Genomic DNA, 13910 nt, shown 5'->3' on the forward strand with positions numbered 1-13910 from the left:
TGTTTCTCCTTAGGAAACTACTGTGCACAGCAAAGCCATCAGGGGGACGGGCAGCTTGTGTTTCCATTAAATGCCTTTTCCCTCTCCCATCTTGATTTCAGGTGTCAGAAACTATTTAAAAGAAGCATTGGTGAATATAATTGCAGTGCATGCAGAGGTAAGCTATCATTAGATGTTCCTAAGACGTATAGGTAACTGGAAAAAAGAAAAAGGGGGCTAATATGGTGGTTTTTCCCAAAAAAATATTTTGTGCATTCCTTTGTTTTAAACACATTCAAGTCAGGATAAGTCACCATAATGCACCATTTCTCCTTATTTTAAACCTTCTTTCAGGTGTTCACTATTTCCAAAGAATTGGTGCCTCGGGTCCTGTCCAGGGTGGTGGAAGCAGTGTCTGAAGAGCTCAGTAGACTAATGCAGTGTGTGTCATCCTTCAGCAAAAATGGAGCATTACAGGTATCAAAACCATTCCAGTCCATGTCAGACTATATTCCATTTAAACATGCACATGTGTTTTTAGTCATCAATCTTATGATAGACAGAGGAGTTTATTTGGTTGGGGCGTGTGTGTGTGTGTGTGTGTGTGTGTGTGTGTGCGCGCGCGTGTTTTGATGGATCTGCTGATTTGAGGTGCACACCATCTCTCTTGCATAAGCCCTACCCATCCTGCCTTGTCTACAAGTTCCAGAGTTCCTGTGTCCTTAGAGCAGGGCAAGACCTTACTTACCATATAAAATTATCTGAATGCAGATTCCCTCTAAAGTTCTGTGATATTTTTCTTTTTATTTTTTAGTTGTTTCACTATATTTAATTTCACAACAAATTTTTAACAACTTTTAACAAGTCTTTCTAAACTACTCAATGTAGTTTGCATAGAAATGACAGATAACTGTCTCTTTGCACTTATATTCCATTGGTTTATGTTGTAGCTATTTAAGTTACACAATTACAATAACAAATATAACTTACATAAACCAGATGATTCTTGGTATGCATATAACCAAATTGGTAGGAGCCAAGGTGTGAAGGCATATGGGAGAGTGATATCCTGCATGGGAGCTTTCATTGACCTGAAACATTGTGTGTTTTTAATAAGTCCTGGCAATTTTCTTCCAATAATGGCTGAAGAAGCTCTTACCAGGCCAAGCCCCTACAGATAACAACTATAATCTTCAATATATAAAAATTTTTAAATTCCAAAAGAAAAACAAAAACATGAAGACAGTGAAGAAGTGACCATTAGTGAGTGATTCTAGGAGAAATGACGCTTGGGTGTTATTTAGGCTTGAAGAATAGGGAAACCACAACTACAGGCAAGCGAGGAATGTAACCCAGAAAGCAGAAAGCAAGACCTACAAATCATGTATTTACACTGCTTAAGTCTCTAGTTGACCCCTAAACTGTGTATGCATGGCTGACTCCACTACAGCCAGCCCAATTAAGGCCAAAATGACTGAAGTAAGAGTTAAAATGCTGCGCAAGAGCCAAGAGTTTTCAGTTTCCCTCCAAATAACTAAATTGCTTACTAAAACAAGCAAAACAGATCAACACTCTTCAGAGGCATATTGCAGAATCCAAAGTCTCCACAGCACAACATGCACAATTTCTAGGATACAATCCAAATTTCATTGGAACATACAGACAGAACAAAACAGGAAAGCATGACCCATTTTCAATAGAAAAGACAATCAACAGATGATCCAGGTGTTGGGATACAAAGACAAAGATTTTAAAGCAGTTATGTTCAGTGATATAAAGGAGACTGTGATCAAATGAATGAAAAGATAGGAAATCTCAGCAGAAAAAGAGAAACCTTAAAAAAGAAACTAAATGGAAATTCTAGAATGGAATACATAAATGTGATTTTTTTTTTTTTTTGCAATCTAGTTCAGAATCATTGCAGAATAGAAAGGACAAAAGAAAAAGTGAATTTGTAGATTAACACAAATTATCCCATATGAAAAACAGAGAAAAGAATACTTGGGAGAAAATTAACAGAGTTCTAGGAACCCCTTGGGCAACGTCCAAAGTTCTAGCATATACATAATTCAATATACAGAGGAGTCAGTATGGCCAATGAGCACGTGAAAGGATGATCAGCATCATCAATTGGAGCTCTCACACATTGTTGGGAGCATAAATCTTACAACTACTTTGGGAAAAACTCTTGCAGTCTCTTTGAAAACTAAACATATACATTCTCTATGACCCAGCTATTCTAATCCTAGGCATTTAACCAAGAGAACTAAAAACATACCTTCATAAAAAAAAAGCATATAAGATGCTCATAACCATTTCCTTCATAGTAGTCAAAAGCTGGAAACAGCCCAGGTGTCCATCAACAGAATAAACAAAACAACTGTGGTATGTTTATATAACCAAATACTATTCAGCATTAAGAAGGACAAACTACTGGTACCACCTGTATGAATCCCAGGAGCATTCAGCTGAGTGAAGGAAGCCTTACCCCAAAGCACACATATGATTATATGGGTTTCTCATCTATGGTAGAAAAAAATCTCAGGAAAATGCTTTCCTCTGGGTAGTTGAGATTAAGTGGGAAGGGGCCTGAAGGAGCTTCATAGGGTGGTGGTTCTATACCTGGATATGGGTTTCCATTGCTCAGGTATATGCATCAGTCAAAACTGATCAAATGGTATACTGTAAGACTTATCCATTGTGTAATATGTAAGTTTTAACTCAAAACATAAAAAAGAATTGAATCAGTCTACTTAGTTAATCATGCATACTGAATTACATCAAAGCACTGTGGTGGGCTGATAGTTGAATGGATAAATGGTAGTGCTAGTAAGTATTAATGGTTGAGTCTATGGGTCTACAAGTGTTCGCTGTAAAATCCTTTCAGTCTATACATTTGAAAATTTCTGTACAAAAATATGGTAGGCAAAAGGAATGGAGAGCCCTTGTTAACTTGGCATGCTGGTTAGGGGAAAATTGCTGCTGTATTTTCAGTTGCCACCCAATTTTCTCTAAAAATTTGATTTGTCAAACTTTTGATATACAGTTAAAAGGTCATGATTATTATACTAGTCCTATTGCAAGAGAGCAGTAGCATAAATGTTGAGGTACTGAACATTAATTAAAAGGAAGTTGTAGTAACTACAGTTTGACCTGACCTAGGAAGTTTGGAATTATAACAAGAATCTCCCCTCCAGGCAAATTACCTTTGCAACCTATTTACCTGATGGTAAAATTCCTGTCAAAGCTAGCAGGAAGAAGTTAGGGAGAGATATCAGAATCAGCAACTTTTTCCATGTACAACAGGTCCTCAAATAACATTGTTTTGTTCAAAGTCATCTATGTATAAAGAAAGCTAAGTGTCCATCCTTCCCTCGGACTAGTAGCTATGATGCACACTGACCACTGGGGTGCAGGTGCTCAACGCAGGTGCTCAACGCAGGTGCTGCCATGATGCACACTGGCCATTTAAAAATAAACGGCACCACAGACCTGGTGCCGACAAACCAACACTCGGCTTCCCCCAAGTGGGACTCAGACCCCGCCACCACCCCAGTGCGACACCCCACCAAATCGCAGCCAATGTTACCAAGACCCCATGGCACAAAATTTGGCACCCAGCCCAGCCCAGCCTGAAAATGGTCACTGTGGGCGCCAGGTAATGATGTCACATAGCAACGCCTGGCTTCCTCTCCCTAGCAACTGGCCTCCTTGCAGTTTCTTCAGCCCAAGAGCACAACTTACTTTATGGCCAGGTGCAAACATTTTACAGTTCAACCAAATGTCTGTGAAGCATTTTCATGTGCCTCACCTCATTTAATACTCACAGAAGTCCTGGAGTAGGTAGATAGGAGACTCCGTAGAATCCTATTTTCTTTTCATTAGCAAGACAATGGAGATTAGGAAGTTTAGAAACTTGACCCGACTGAAAAGAAGTGAGAAATGGTGGAACTTGAAAATGACTTCAGGTTTTCTCACTGTGCAGAATATAGTCAAACACTGCTGCAGTTAAATACTTTACCCTTTGTTCTCCCTGCATGATCTACAATAATAGTCTGCTTCGTGTTGATATTTACTGCTGTGTTCCTGACAATTACCTGAAAGAGAAGTTGGGGTGCTTCACTGGGCTGGAAAAGTTTAGTTAAATCAGAAAGCAGGTCTAATTAAGCAATTTATCTATATATATAAAAGGCTGTTTACTCGCCCATGCGCAATGCATATAAAGCTCTCGGCACCAATCGCACATGTGTTTCGATCTGTCATTGTCGATCGTGAATTTGGTTGACACTTCTATTATAGAGAAAGGGCAAACAGCAATATTAAAATATTCCTTCTAATTAATTTCCTTTCAATGTGCACAAATCCGTGCACCGGGACACTAGTTTCATTATAACATTGATAAAAAAAAAATTGATTACTGTCTGGGGCCACTGTCTGCTTGGGATTTGCACATTCTCCCCACGGCTGCGAGGGTTTCCTCCCACACCCCAGAGCTGTGCACTTGTCTACACTGTCCCAGTCTGTGAGTGTGGGGTGCATGATGTGTCCCTCAATGAAGGGCATCCTATCCAGGGTGGGGCCTGCCTGCGCCTTAGGCTGCCAGGTTCGGCTTCTGCCACCCAGGCTCCTGAAATGGAATGAGTGGGTTGAAAATAATGATTTTATTTGTTTTTATTAATCTTTCTTAAATGTATGTATAGCTCCCAGTTATTTCAATGTTTAATATTAGCAGTGTTTGGGATCCTTATTTAGAAGTTTAGCAATGGTTTTTTGACCATAAATATGCCATAGGAACGTAACTCTTGTTTCTAGCAATTAGCCTGTGGTAAAATTGGTTTTGTTGAATATCGTTTCTCTTAAAGTTGCAGTTTCCAAGAACCTGTCAATTGAGTGAGGACTTACCAGTCGTATGTCTAGGAGATCACCAGCCACCATGACTATCTGGTCCCTAACATGTTGACACTTCCTTGGAACTTGGCTGCCCCACTTTGCCCTTTCTTATTGAAATTCCTGTTTTTGACACCTTTCTCTTGAGCAGATACCTGAGAAAGACTACAGGTTAATGATCTCTAGTGATCATTTACATGGAAGGCCAGTGCATCAGTCTTCAAACCCTCCAGAGAGCCAGTTGAGAGGCGTGGAGAGACAGCCTGAGGATTTTAGCTATCTTTTAGCATGATGTTTTTTTGCATACATTTTTTGTATATTTTATAAATAGTCACAACTTATAATTGGCATAATTCATAGGTTAATTAAAACACTTTGTTTGAATAAAATTTCTACATGGAGATTAATTTTACAGTGGCTTATTTAATCCTTCTAAAATATTCAACTAAAAGTTCTACCTTATTTTTGTCTTTGATATTTTCTTAATAGGTATGTTTTTTACATAAACTACAGTACAAACAGTAGAAGTAGTTTATCATACATATACTTTCTAGTTATAAACTATTTTTCAGGCTTCTAAAGCACTGAAAAATGAAACCAAACAATAGCCTAACTGGTTTGGCTCAGTGGATAGAGCATCGACCTGTGGACTGAAAGGTCCCAGGTTCAATTCTGGTCAAGGGCATGTACCTTGGTTGAAGTCCCCAGTAGGAGGTGTGCAGGAGGCAGCTGATCGATGTTTCTCTCTCATTGATGTTTCTACCTCTCTATCCCTCGCCCTTCCTCTCTGTAAAAAATCAGTGAAATATATTTTAAAAAAAACAATCACTTTCCAAACAGAAAAATTTTACTGAATATACTGTATCTTGGATAAATCAGCTTTTATCTAGATTGCTTACAGATTTTGTAATTAACTCTAATTTGAATAGCTAGCCATGTCATTTATGATTGTTTTACATTTTACGCACTCCTGGAAAATAGGGCTGTTTCTTCTAAGTGGTCTCCTGAGCATCAGCCATACTCTGGGTGCCTGAGTCAGAGGTAGAGGGTGTGGGCTTTCTCATCAGAGGCACCTGTAGAACTTTGAGGAAAACTGGCCTGTAAGTAAAGTCACACTTCTTCAAGCTTGCAAATAAGTGTAAGCATTAGGTTAGCTTTTCTGCCATAAAAGTTTGTGCAGATATAATTCATATACCATACAGTATGTCTATAGGATAAAGAGTATACAGTTCAGTGATTTTTTAACTATGTTCACAGAATTGTGTAATCACCACAATCAATTTTGGAAAATGACATCACCCCAGAAAGGAACCCCAGGCCCATTAACAGTCACTCTCTTTTCCCCCACCTACAGCATGAGACAAGCACAAGTCTGTTTTCTATCTGTATGGTTTGCATATTCTGAAAGTTTCATATAAACAGCATCATATAAGTACAGCTTTTTGTGACTGATCTCCCTCACTTAGCATAATGTTTGCAAGGTTCATCATGCTGCAGCATGGATCAGCACAGCATTTCTTTTATGGCTGCATAATATTCCATTGTATAAACATACCATATTTTATTTACCCATTCATCATCTGATGAATATTTGGATTGTTTCCACTTTGGGCTATTATGAAGAATGCCTCTGTGAACATTCATTTGCAAGTTTTTTTGTGGACATGTTTTCATATATCTTGGCTATATACCTAGAAGTGGAATTGCTAGGTCATGTGTTTACTCTGTTTCATCTTTAATTGAACTGTGGACTATTTTCAGAGTGACTGTATCATTTTACTTTCCTGCCAGCAATGCATGAGATTCCAGTTTTTCTACATCCTTCCCAGTATATGTCACTGGTATCTTTCAGATGACAGCCATCCTTATGTGTGAGAAATGTTATCTCATTCTTTTCACTTTCTTGATGGTTTCCTTTTGAATGCAGGACTTTTTTAATCTTGGTGAGGTCCAACTTGTATATTTTTCCTTTATTGCTTTTACTTAGATATCATTTCTAAGAAAGCTTGCCCAACCTAACATCATAGAGATTGATTCCTGTTTTCTTCTAAGCGTTTTATAATTTTGTTGCTTACATTTAGGTCTATTTTGAGTTCGTTTTTGTGTTAAGGAAGGGTTCTAATTTGCATGAGAATGTCCAGTTGCCCCAGCATCACTTGTTGAAGAGACTATTCTTGGCCCATTGAATGGTCTCAGCACCCTTGTCAAAAATCAGTTGATCATAAATGCAAGAGTTCATTTCTGGGTACTCAGTCTGTATTCTGTTTATCTACGTGTCTGTCCATGTACCATTGTCACACTGCCTTGATTATTGTAGCTTTGTAGTAAGTTTTGACATTAGGAGGTGTAAATTTCTCCAACTGTATTCTTTTTCAAGACTGTTTTTGTATGTTTGGAATCAACTTGTCAATTTTTGTTTTTTAAAAAAGCCATCTGTGATTTTAATAGGCATTGCATTGACTCTGTAGAGCTTTAGCTTAATTTTTGAGGTTAAAGGCAGTGTGCCTGGAAGTGCATATGTTTAAGGAAATAAGCCAGCCCACATCCTCAAATCTGTGCAGGAGGGAACAGGCCAGGGACAGTGTTTCAGACTCTCCTTCCTCTCACAGGCAGGCTAATAGGAAAATTACTGTTTAGATAGTAAACACAGATTGCTGGGAAATCCTTGTGTAGTTCGCACCTTTTACAGCAAAATATCTCACTCTCTGCCTTCACTCAGTCATACTTGACTGTAAGTTAATTTTCAGTCAAAGGAAATCTTGTCATAGCCAACTTTTTTGGACTGTTTGCGAAAGTGTGCTCTTAACTAATAGTCATGGGGCGGAGGTAACCATGCGCCTGCAGTATTCTGTCAGCACTGTTTCTGTGGTGAACAGGCTGGAGACGTCGCCCTCACTACCTTCTCATATGTGATAATCGTCACAGGTCCTGCTTGTCACTTTGTCCTTTCTTCCTCTTCAGGCGAGGCTTGAAATCTGTGCGCTGAGGGACACTGTGGCTGTCCACCTGACGCCTGAAAGCAGGTGAGACGCTGACAGTTCTTTCTGAATGTTTGCTAAAAACGGAACTGTGTTACTAGTATATAAAGCCCTTTGAAAAGATAACTGGTCAGAGTGAATGCACATGATTTTGTATGTGAAAATGTTTATATTTGATTGATCAAATTTCTAGTTAAAAAGTAGACATCTATACTAAGCCACGGATTCCTAAGACTGGTTCTTTGTAGCATAATATAAAGGGAAAAAGATGTAATGTAATTTTACATTTCTCATTCTGTAAGGTAAATGTTAGTCTCATAAATGATGGAACAGAGCATCACATTCTTCTTTAGAAAGGAGAAAATAAGAATTGAGTCTATTCATAGCAGGCCTTTCAGGACAGTTCAAACATTGTGATCGTCAGCACAAGAGGAAGCCTTGTGGTTTCTCTGCAAAATTCTGTAGTGGAAATTTGATGATAATTTGTAGCTGTTTTGAATGAAAGTCAGGATTTCCTATCATTGAAATATCAGTAGGTGAACTGAAACAGCACTGACTACTTGCTTTTACAAAATTGTTTACTCCACTGGCAACATTACCCAGGAAATGCTGGGCAATGCTGTTAATGTGCATGAGAAGCCAAGTGGTAGACAAATGTTTAGGGTCTTTGTGCAATGCACATATTCCTTCATGTCCAGCTTTTGATAACATGGCTTTTGCCATCATTCTTACTGCCATCGTTACCACAGAAAGACCTCCAAAGTTGTTTTCCTGACACAGTTAGCTTCTTTTTCCTGTTCATCATGGCCAACTAGAGCCATTTCTAGATGACTCCCATGTTATTTAACCACACCTTTTCCCAGTCATTGTTTTTTTTTAACACTAAGTACTAAGTAACAGATGATAGAAAGCATTCGTTCCATATTTGATGTGTATGCATGCCTTCTGTAAGTACCTATGTAACTCAACCCTTCATAGCCCAGGTTCCTCATTATAAAAGGAAGATAATAATACTTTATAGGCAAAGTTTTGGAGAAATTAAATGAGACAATATGCCAAGTCACCTTCTAAACTTTCAGTGCACTACAAATAATAGGTTGTATCTTCTTCATCATCATTATTGTCATAATGTCAAAATAAAGAATAGTAGCATCATATGTATGATTAATGGAAAAGAGACAGGAAATAGGATGATTATGGAGATGTGCAGAGAGAGAGGAGAGAGGAGAGCTGGTTTCATATTGTGAGGTTGCTGAGTGTGCCCACAGCTAGGCTGTCCCTGCACCCATACTCTGACCCACCAGGAACAACTGAAGGGATCAAGTGCCAGTTTTTATGACTGTGTTGGGACTGTGCAATCACTCTATATATTGCTAGGATACCTGTCCCTAGTTTGGGAAATTCTGCTCAGAAGTTCTTTCCTGGTATATTGAGGATGTTTTTATAATACAAAATCAGAGACCACTTTAAAGTCATGAATAATTACATTTATTTTTATTTTTTTTTTAAATATATTTTATTGATTTTTTACAGAAAGGAAGGGAGAGAGATAGAGAGTTAGAAACATCGATGAGAGAGAAACATCGATAAGCTGCCTCCTGCACATCTCCTACTGGGGATATGCCCGCAACCCAGGTACATGCCCTTGACCGGAATCGAACCTGGGACCTTTCAGTCCACAGGCCGACGCTCTATCCACTGAGCCAAACCGGTTTCGGCAATAATTACATTTATTTATTCACCTTTCTCTTAGTGAACGGTAGAGCATTGGCCCACACACCAAAGGGTCGTGGGTTCAAATTCAGTCAAGGGCATGTATCTGGGTTGCAGGTTCGAACCCCAGCCCCGGTCAGGGTTCATGCAGGAGGCAACAAATCCATGTGTCTCTCTCACATGGATGTCCTTTTCTCTCTCTCTCTCTCTCTCTCTCTCTCTCTCTCTCTCTCTCTCTCTCTCTTCCTCTCTCTCTCTCTCCCTACCTTCCTCCTTCTCTCCCTCCTTCCTTCCATCTCCCTTCTTCCTCCCTCCCACTCTCTCTAAAAATCAATGGAAAAAAATATCATTGAGTCAGGATTAACAAATAAATGAATTCACTTTTCTTTTTCATGAAATGAAATAATGATAACTTTTAAAAATATATATATATACATCTCTCCATTATCCTAAAAATTTTAAACATAATAATAGCTAAATTCTATTTAAAAAAAAAAAAAACTGTTCAGTCATTATAAGATATTGGCTGTAAATCTGACCTAGACACATCAATACTATAAATGTCCCCATTTGTGTAATCTTTCACAGGATCATATTTCTACTTAGTTTTCCTTCCTTTCTGACCAGTTGCTTTATCTAGAGTTCAGTTTTGTTTTGAAATAAAGACTTTTTTGAAAAAGTAATTGTCCTCATTTAACTTTCACCAACCAAATTGAATAGCATCCTTTTATAAAATTCCATTTTTCCTTTAGTTTTTCAAGTTCTGTTTCATTTCCTAAACAAGTTTTTGACCCTGCTCCCTCAAAGCCTCTGGAACTAGACCTTTACTTTTACTTTTTCTGTTGTTTTTCACTTGTGCTTTTTTTCACATACCTACATGCTTCCCTGTTCATACTGGTTTCTTCATGTTTAAGAGGCCCTAATGGTGCTCTAATCCCCATGAGAAACGTCAGTGTTTCAGCTCCGTGTTGCTGCTTGTGTTCCAGGTCCAGTTTTAAGCAGGCTCTGGAAGCGCTGCCCCAGCTTTCCAGCGGAGCAGACAAAAAGTAAGTGCTCTGTGCTTTCCTGGGAGCCAGGCAGACATGCTGAGCGCAGTGCGGCTACCTGAAAGTACTCTTTCTAAAACAATGACTTGGATTTAAGGAAGAGCAGTATTTAGTAGCCCTTCGTAGTATGCATCATGCTAGCTGTGCCTTGCTTGTCTCCCAGTGGCAGAATATGGAAAAACCCTTCTTCTGGCTTTATGGCAATTTAGAAATTAGTTATTTTCTTGGTTTAAGTGACTAGTATAGAAAACGTCATAAGAAAGTTTTTTTCGACTCAGTCAATTATATCTCTCTTAAATGTTGAAGAAGATACTACTTAGAAATTAAAAGAGAGGACAGCGTAGTAAAATGCAGGGCCCAATGATTTGTACTCTCCATATATAAAGTATTAAGAGAGAATAGATTTGTAAATATGATATAATGAAGTTAGATATGTTTCACTAGTGCTATATTGATTATCTCAGTCTGAATTTAAACTTTGTTACTCATGTAACAGGAAATTCTGACCTGAGACAAAAATCTAGGCCAGGTCAATTTCATAAATGCCCAGCCTACCTTCAGCTGAGGCAGTGGAAACATTGTAGATCTTTGGTCCTCCAAGGTAACTGAAGTCCACCCACCTTTGCATTTGGCTGATCAACCCCTAAACAAATATTTATGGGGGTGATCAACTACATGATCCCTGGCATCTGACACAGGTGATGTTGTGCAAACTTAAAGGGCAGAGAAAATGCATGGGGTTGGCTGACAGTAGGAGTGTCATGGGGACACGTGGACTGGGCTGGGAAGAGTCGGCAGCAGACCAGTTCTTTTGCTTGTATGTTCCTGTGTATGTTCCTGAATGGGCAAGTGATGGCTGTGCAGTGTTCACACCTACAACCCTCTGCCAGTTTTTTACTTCCTTTTTCTCACACTAATTCTCAAGCTCTATCTGAATTTATGACAAACTGTGTTCATTTATTTAAAATAAATATGATAAAAGATTAAAACAATTACCATTATTTTTAACATATAGAACATGGCTCCAAAGGCTAGTGCTTTTTGCAGGGAGTCAAGAAGAACAGTCACTCTGTTATAGTCCTGGGTGGACTGTGTTCTAGATCTGTTGGTACAGTGTCCTAATACTGAGCATTGTCAACCCCTGAAATAATCTCTGGATCCCAGTAGCAGTAAGCCCACTTCTTGGTTGCTTCATCTGAACCAGATGAATCTAAGATCCCTTCTGGACTTAAAATTACATGGACAAATCAGATCAATTAAGAAAACAAAGTGACTTGTAAAGCAGTAGAATGACTTGCCCAGTGGACTTAGAAGTAAACCTGATTCCTCTGGCTTTAGTTCACCACTTGCCAATATTTTTTAAAGACAAAAATACAAAAATAAGAGGAACAGAGACTAGACAAATTATTGCCCTAGGGTGGGGGTAAAGGGGAAGGTGGCTAAAAGGGGCAGCACGAGAGAACTTGGAGAAGGATGGACCTGTTCTGCATCTGGTTATGGGAATTGTTAGTCTGCTAAGTATTTAGCAGCATTCATAGAACTGTGTGCCAACAAGACTACATTTTAATTTTTGAAAAGTGAATGAAGAAAATGTACAGGTGCAAACAATCCATTTTAGGGAGGACTCTAATCTTGGGGAAGGGCACAGGAGAGATTTTTATATATAAACATAATTAAGTATCTTCCTTTTTACTCCTTTGATTAACTGATTTCGTTACTGAGTTGAATCCATCGATAAATCATGCAGTTGGCTCCCGTGCGTGTTTTCTTATGTTGCTGGACAAGCTTCCTTCTGTCGGCTGTAAATAGTCTCTGCTCCTGCAGGTTACTGGAAGAGCTGCTGAACAAGTTCAAGAGCAGTATGCACCTGCAACTCACCTGTTTCCAAGCTGCTTCTTCAGCCTTGATGAAAACATAAATGCCTCCAAAGTAAGGGTCATCCAAAGATAACAAGTGATGAAGTTATTCTCTTTAAGTGCTCTAAAGGTATTTGTATATAAAGCATTACATTTGCAGTTCTTCTCCTTTTTTCTCTCTCCTGAATTAGTAGCTTAGAAAGATGTTGGTATATGTTTTATTTCAACCAAAATACCCTTGTTTGAAATGCCAAGCTTATTAAGAAATACACAGCTTTAGGCTTTTGGCTCGGAGGAGGCTCAGATGCAACTTTCTTTGGTCGTCCCGAATCCGGGTTCATCCGACACCAGCTGCCTCCACCATTCCGCCGAAGTTCAAGTCAAACTCGTATACCTGTGGTGCACCGGTGGGGAAGTGGGTGCCACATCTGCTCTGGACCCCAAGATTGACCCCCTGAGCCTGTCTCCAAAAAAGGTTGCTGATGACGTCACCAAAGCAACCAGTGATTGGAAGGGTCTGAGAATTACAGTGAAACTGACCATTCAGAACAGACATGCCCAGATTGAGGTAGTGTCTTCTGCCTCTTCCCTGATCTTCAGAGTTTTCAAAGAACCGCCAAGAGACAGAAAGAAGCAAAAAAACATTAACCACAGTCGAAATATCACTTTTGATGAGATTGTCAGCATTGCCCGACAGATGCGGCACCGATCTGTACCAAGAGAACTTTCTGAAACCATTAAAGAGATCCTGGGGACTGCCCAGTCTGTGGACTACAATGTTGATGGCTGCCACCCTGATGATATCATGGATGATATCAACAGTGGTGCAGTGGAATGTCGGGCTAGTTAAGAACTACAAAGGAAAATATTTAAATTAAAGATTATTTGATAACCAAAAAAAAAAAAAGAAAGAAATACACAGAATATTGTCTCTCTTAAGCATGTTAACCATTGTAGCCAATAAAGAATGTCTTAAATGGAATATGTAATTTAGTTGACATTTTTTCCCTAAACATCTTTACTCAACATTTTCATTAGCTATATAACTTTTTATAGGTCTAATGTTAACACTCAGAATAAATATTTAAATTCCAGTTTACCTTATGTTTGTCTAAGCATCATCGGGAAGCTTTTGTCAGGTGTTCTGCTAATTATCTCCTTGATTAGGGCTCACCGTATGCTAGGCACTGTGCTAAATCATCTCACAGCACTTCCGGCAGGCTTTTGAGGACACTGCACTGGTGGTATTTTGTTTATGTCACAGATGAGGTGATTAAGGCTTAGAGAGCAGTTGGTGGCTTCTCTAACACTCAGAGTTGTCCGGTTCATGCTCTTTAATTTCCCCACAGCCAGCTCTTCCCGCTGGCTCTCCACCAGTGACTGTGGCTCAGGGAAGCACTCGAACGTGAGAGGGTAATAAAATATAAGTAAAATAGGAACAAGTAAGTCCT

At 39.0% G+C, this 13910-nt stretch overlaps 2 protein-coding genes across 5 annotated transcripts in view; both read left to right on the forward strand.

Annotated features, from left to right (window-relative positions):
* Nucleotides 1-12589, forward strand: part of EXOC2 (exocyst complex component 2) — a 260156-nt gene extending 247567 nt beyond the window's left edge. For 2 of the 4 annotated variants that reach the window (XM_036347812.1, XM_036347817.1), the window contains 5 exons: nucleotides 102-157; nucleotides 334-456; nucleotides 7828-7889; nucleotides 10544-10603; nucleotides 12428-12563. In XM_036347812.1, the coding sequence (XP_036203705.1) occupies nucleotides 102-157; nucleotides 334-456; nucleotides 7828-7889; nucleotides 10544-10603; nucleotides 12428-12521 (395 nt within the window). In that variant the 3' untranslated portion in view covers nucleotides 12522-12563. Of the gene's footprint in view, nucleotides 1-101; nucleotides 158-333; nucleotides 457-7827; nucleotides 7890-10543; nucleotides 10604-12427 lie in introns of all 4 variants that reach the window. The other 2 variants (XM_036347813.1, XM_036347811.1) reach the window with 2 other exon arrangements.
* A 143-nt stretch (nucleotides 12590-12732) lies between these two features.
* LOC118675306 (60S ribosomal protein L12-like) lies at nucleotides 12733-13415 on the forward strand. The gene has a single exon (XM_036347819.1). It carries the CDS (start codon nucleotides 12764-12766, stop codon nucleotides 13307-13309), a length of 546 nt encoding a protein of 181 aa, XP_036203712.1. The 5' UTR covers nucleotides 12733-12763; the 3' UTR covers nucleotides 13310-13415.
* Nucleotides 13416-13910: the final 495 nt, after the last annotated feature.

Source organism: Myotis myotis, unplaced genomic scaffold (assembly GCF_014108235.1).
Source record: "Myotis myotis isolate mMyoMyo1 unplaced genomic scaffold, mMyoMyo1.p scaffold_m19_p_2, whole genome shotgun sequence".
Taxonomy (NCBI): domain Eukaryota; kingdom Metazoa; phylum Chordata; class Mammalia; order Chiroptera; family Vespertilionidae; genus Myotis; species Myotis myotis.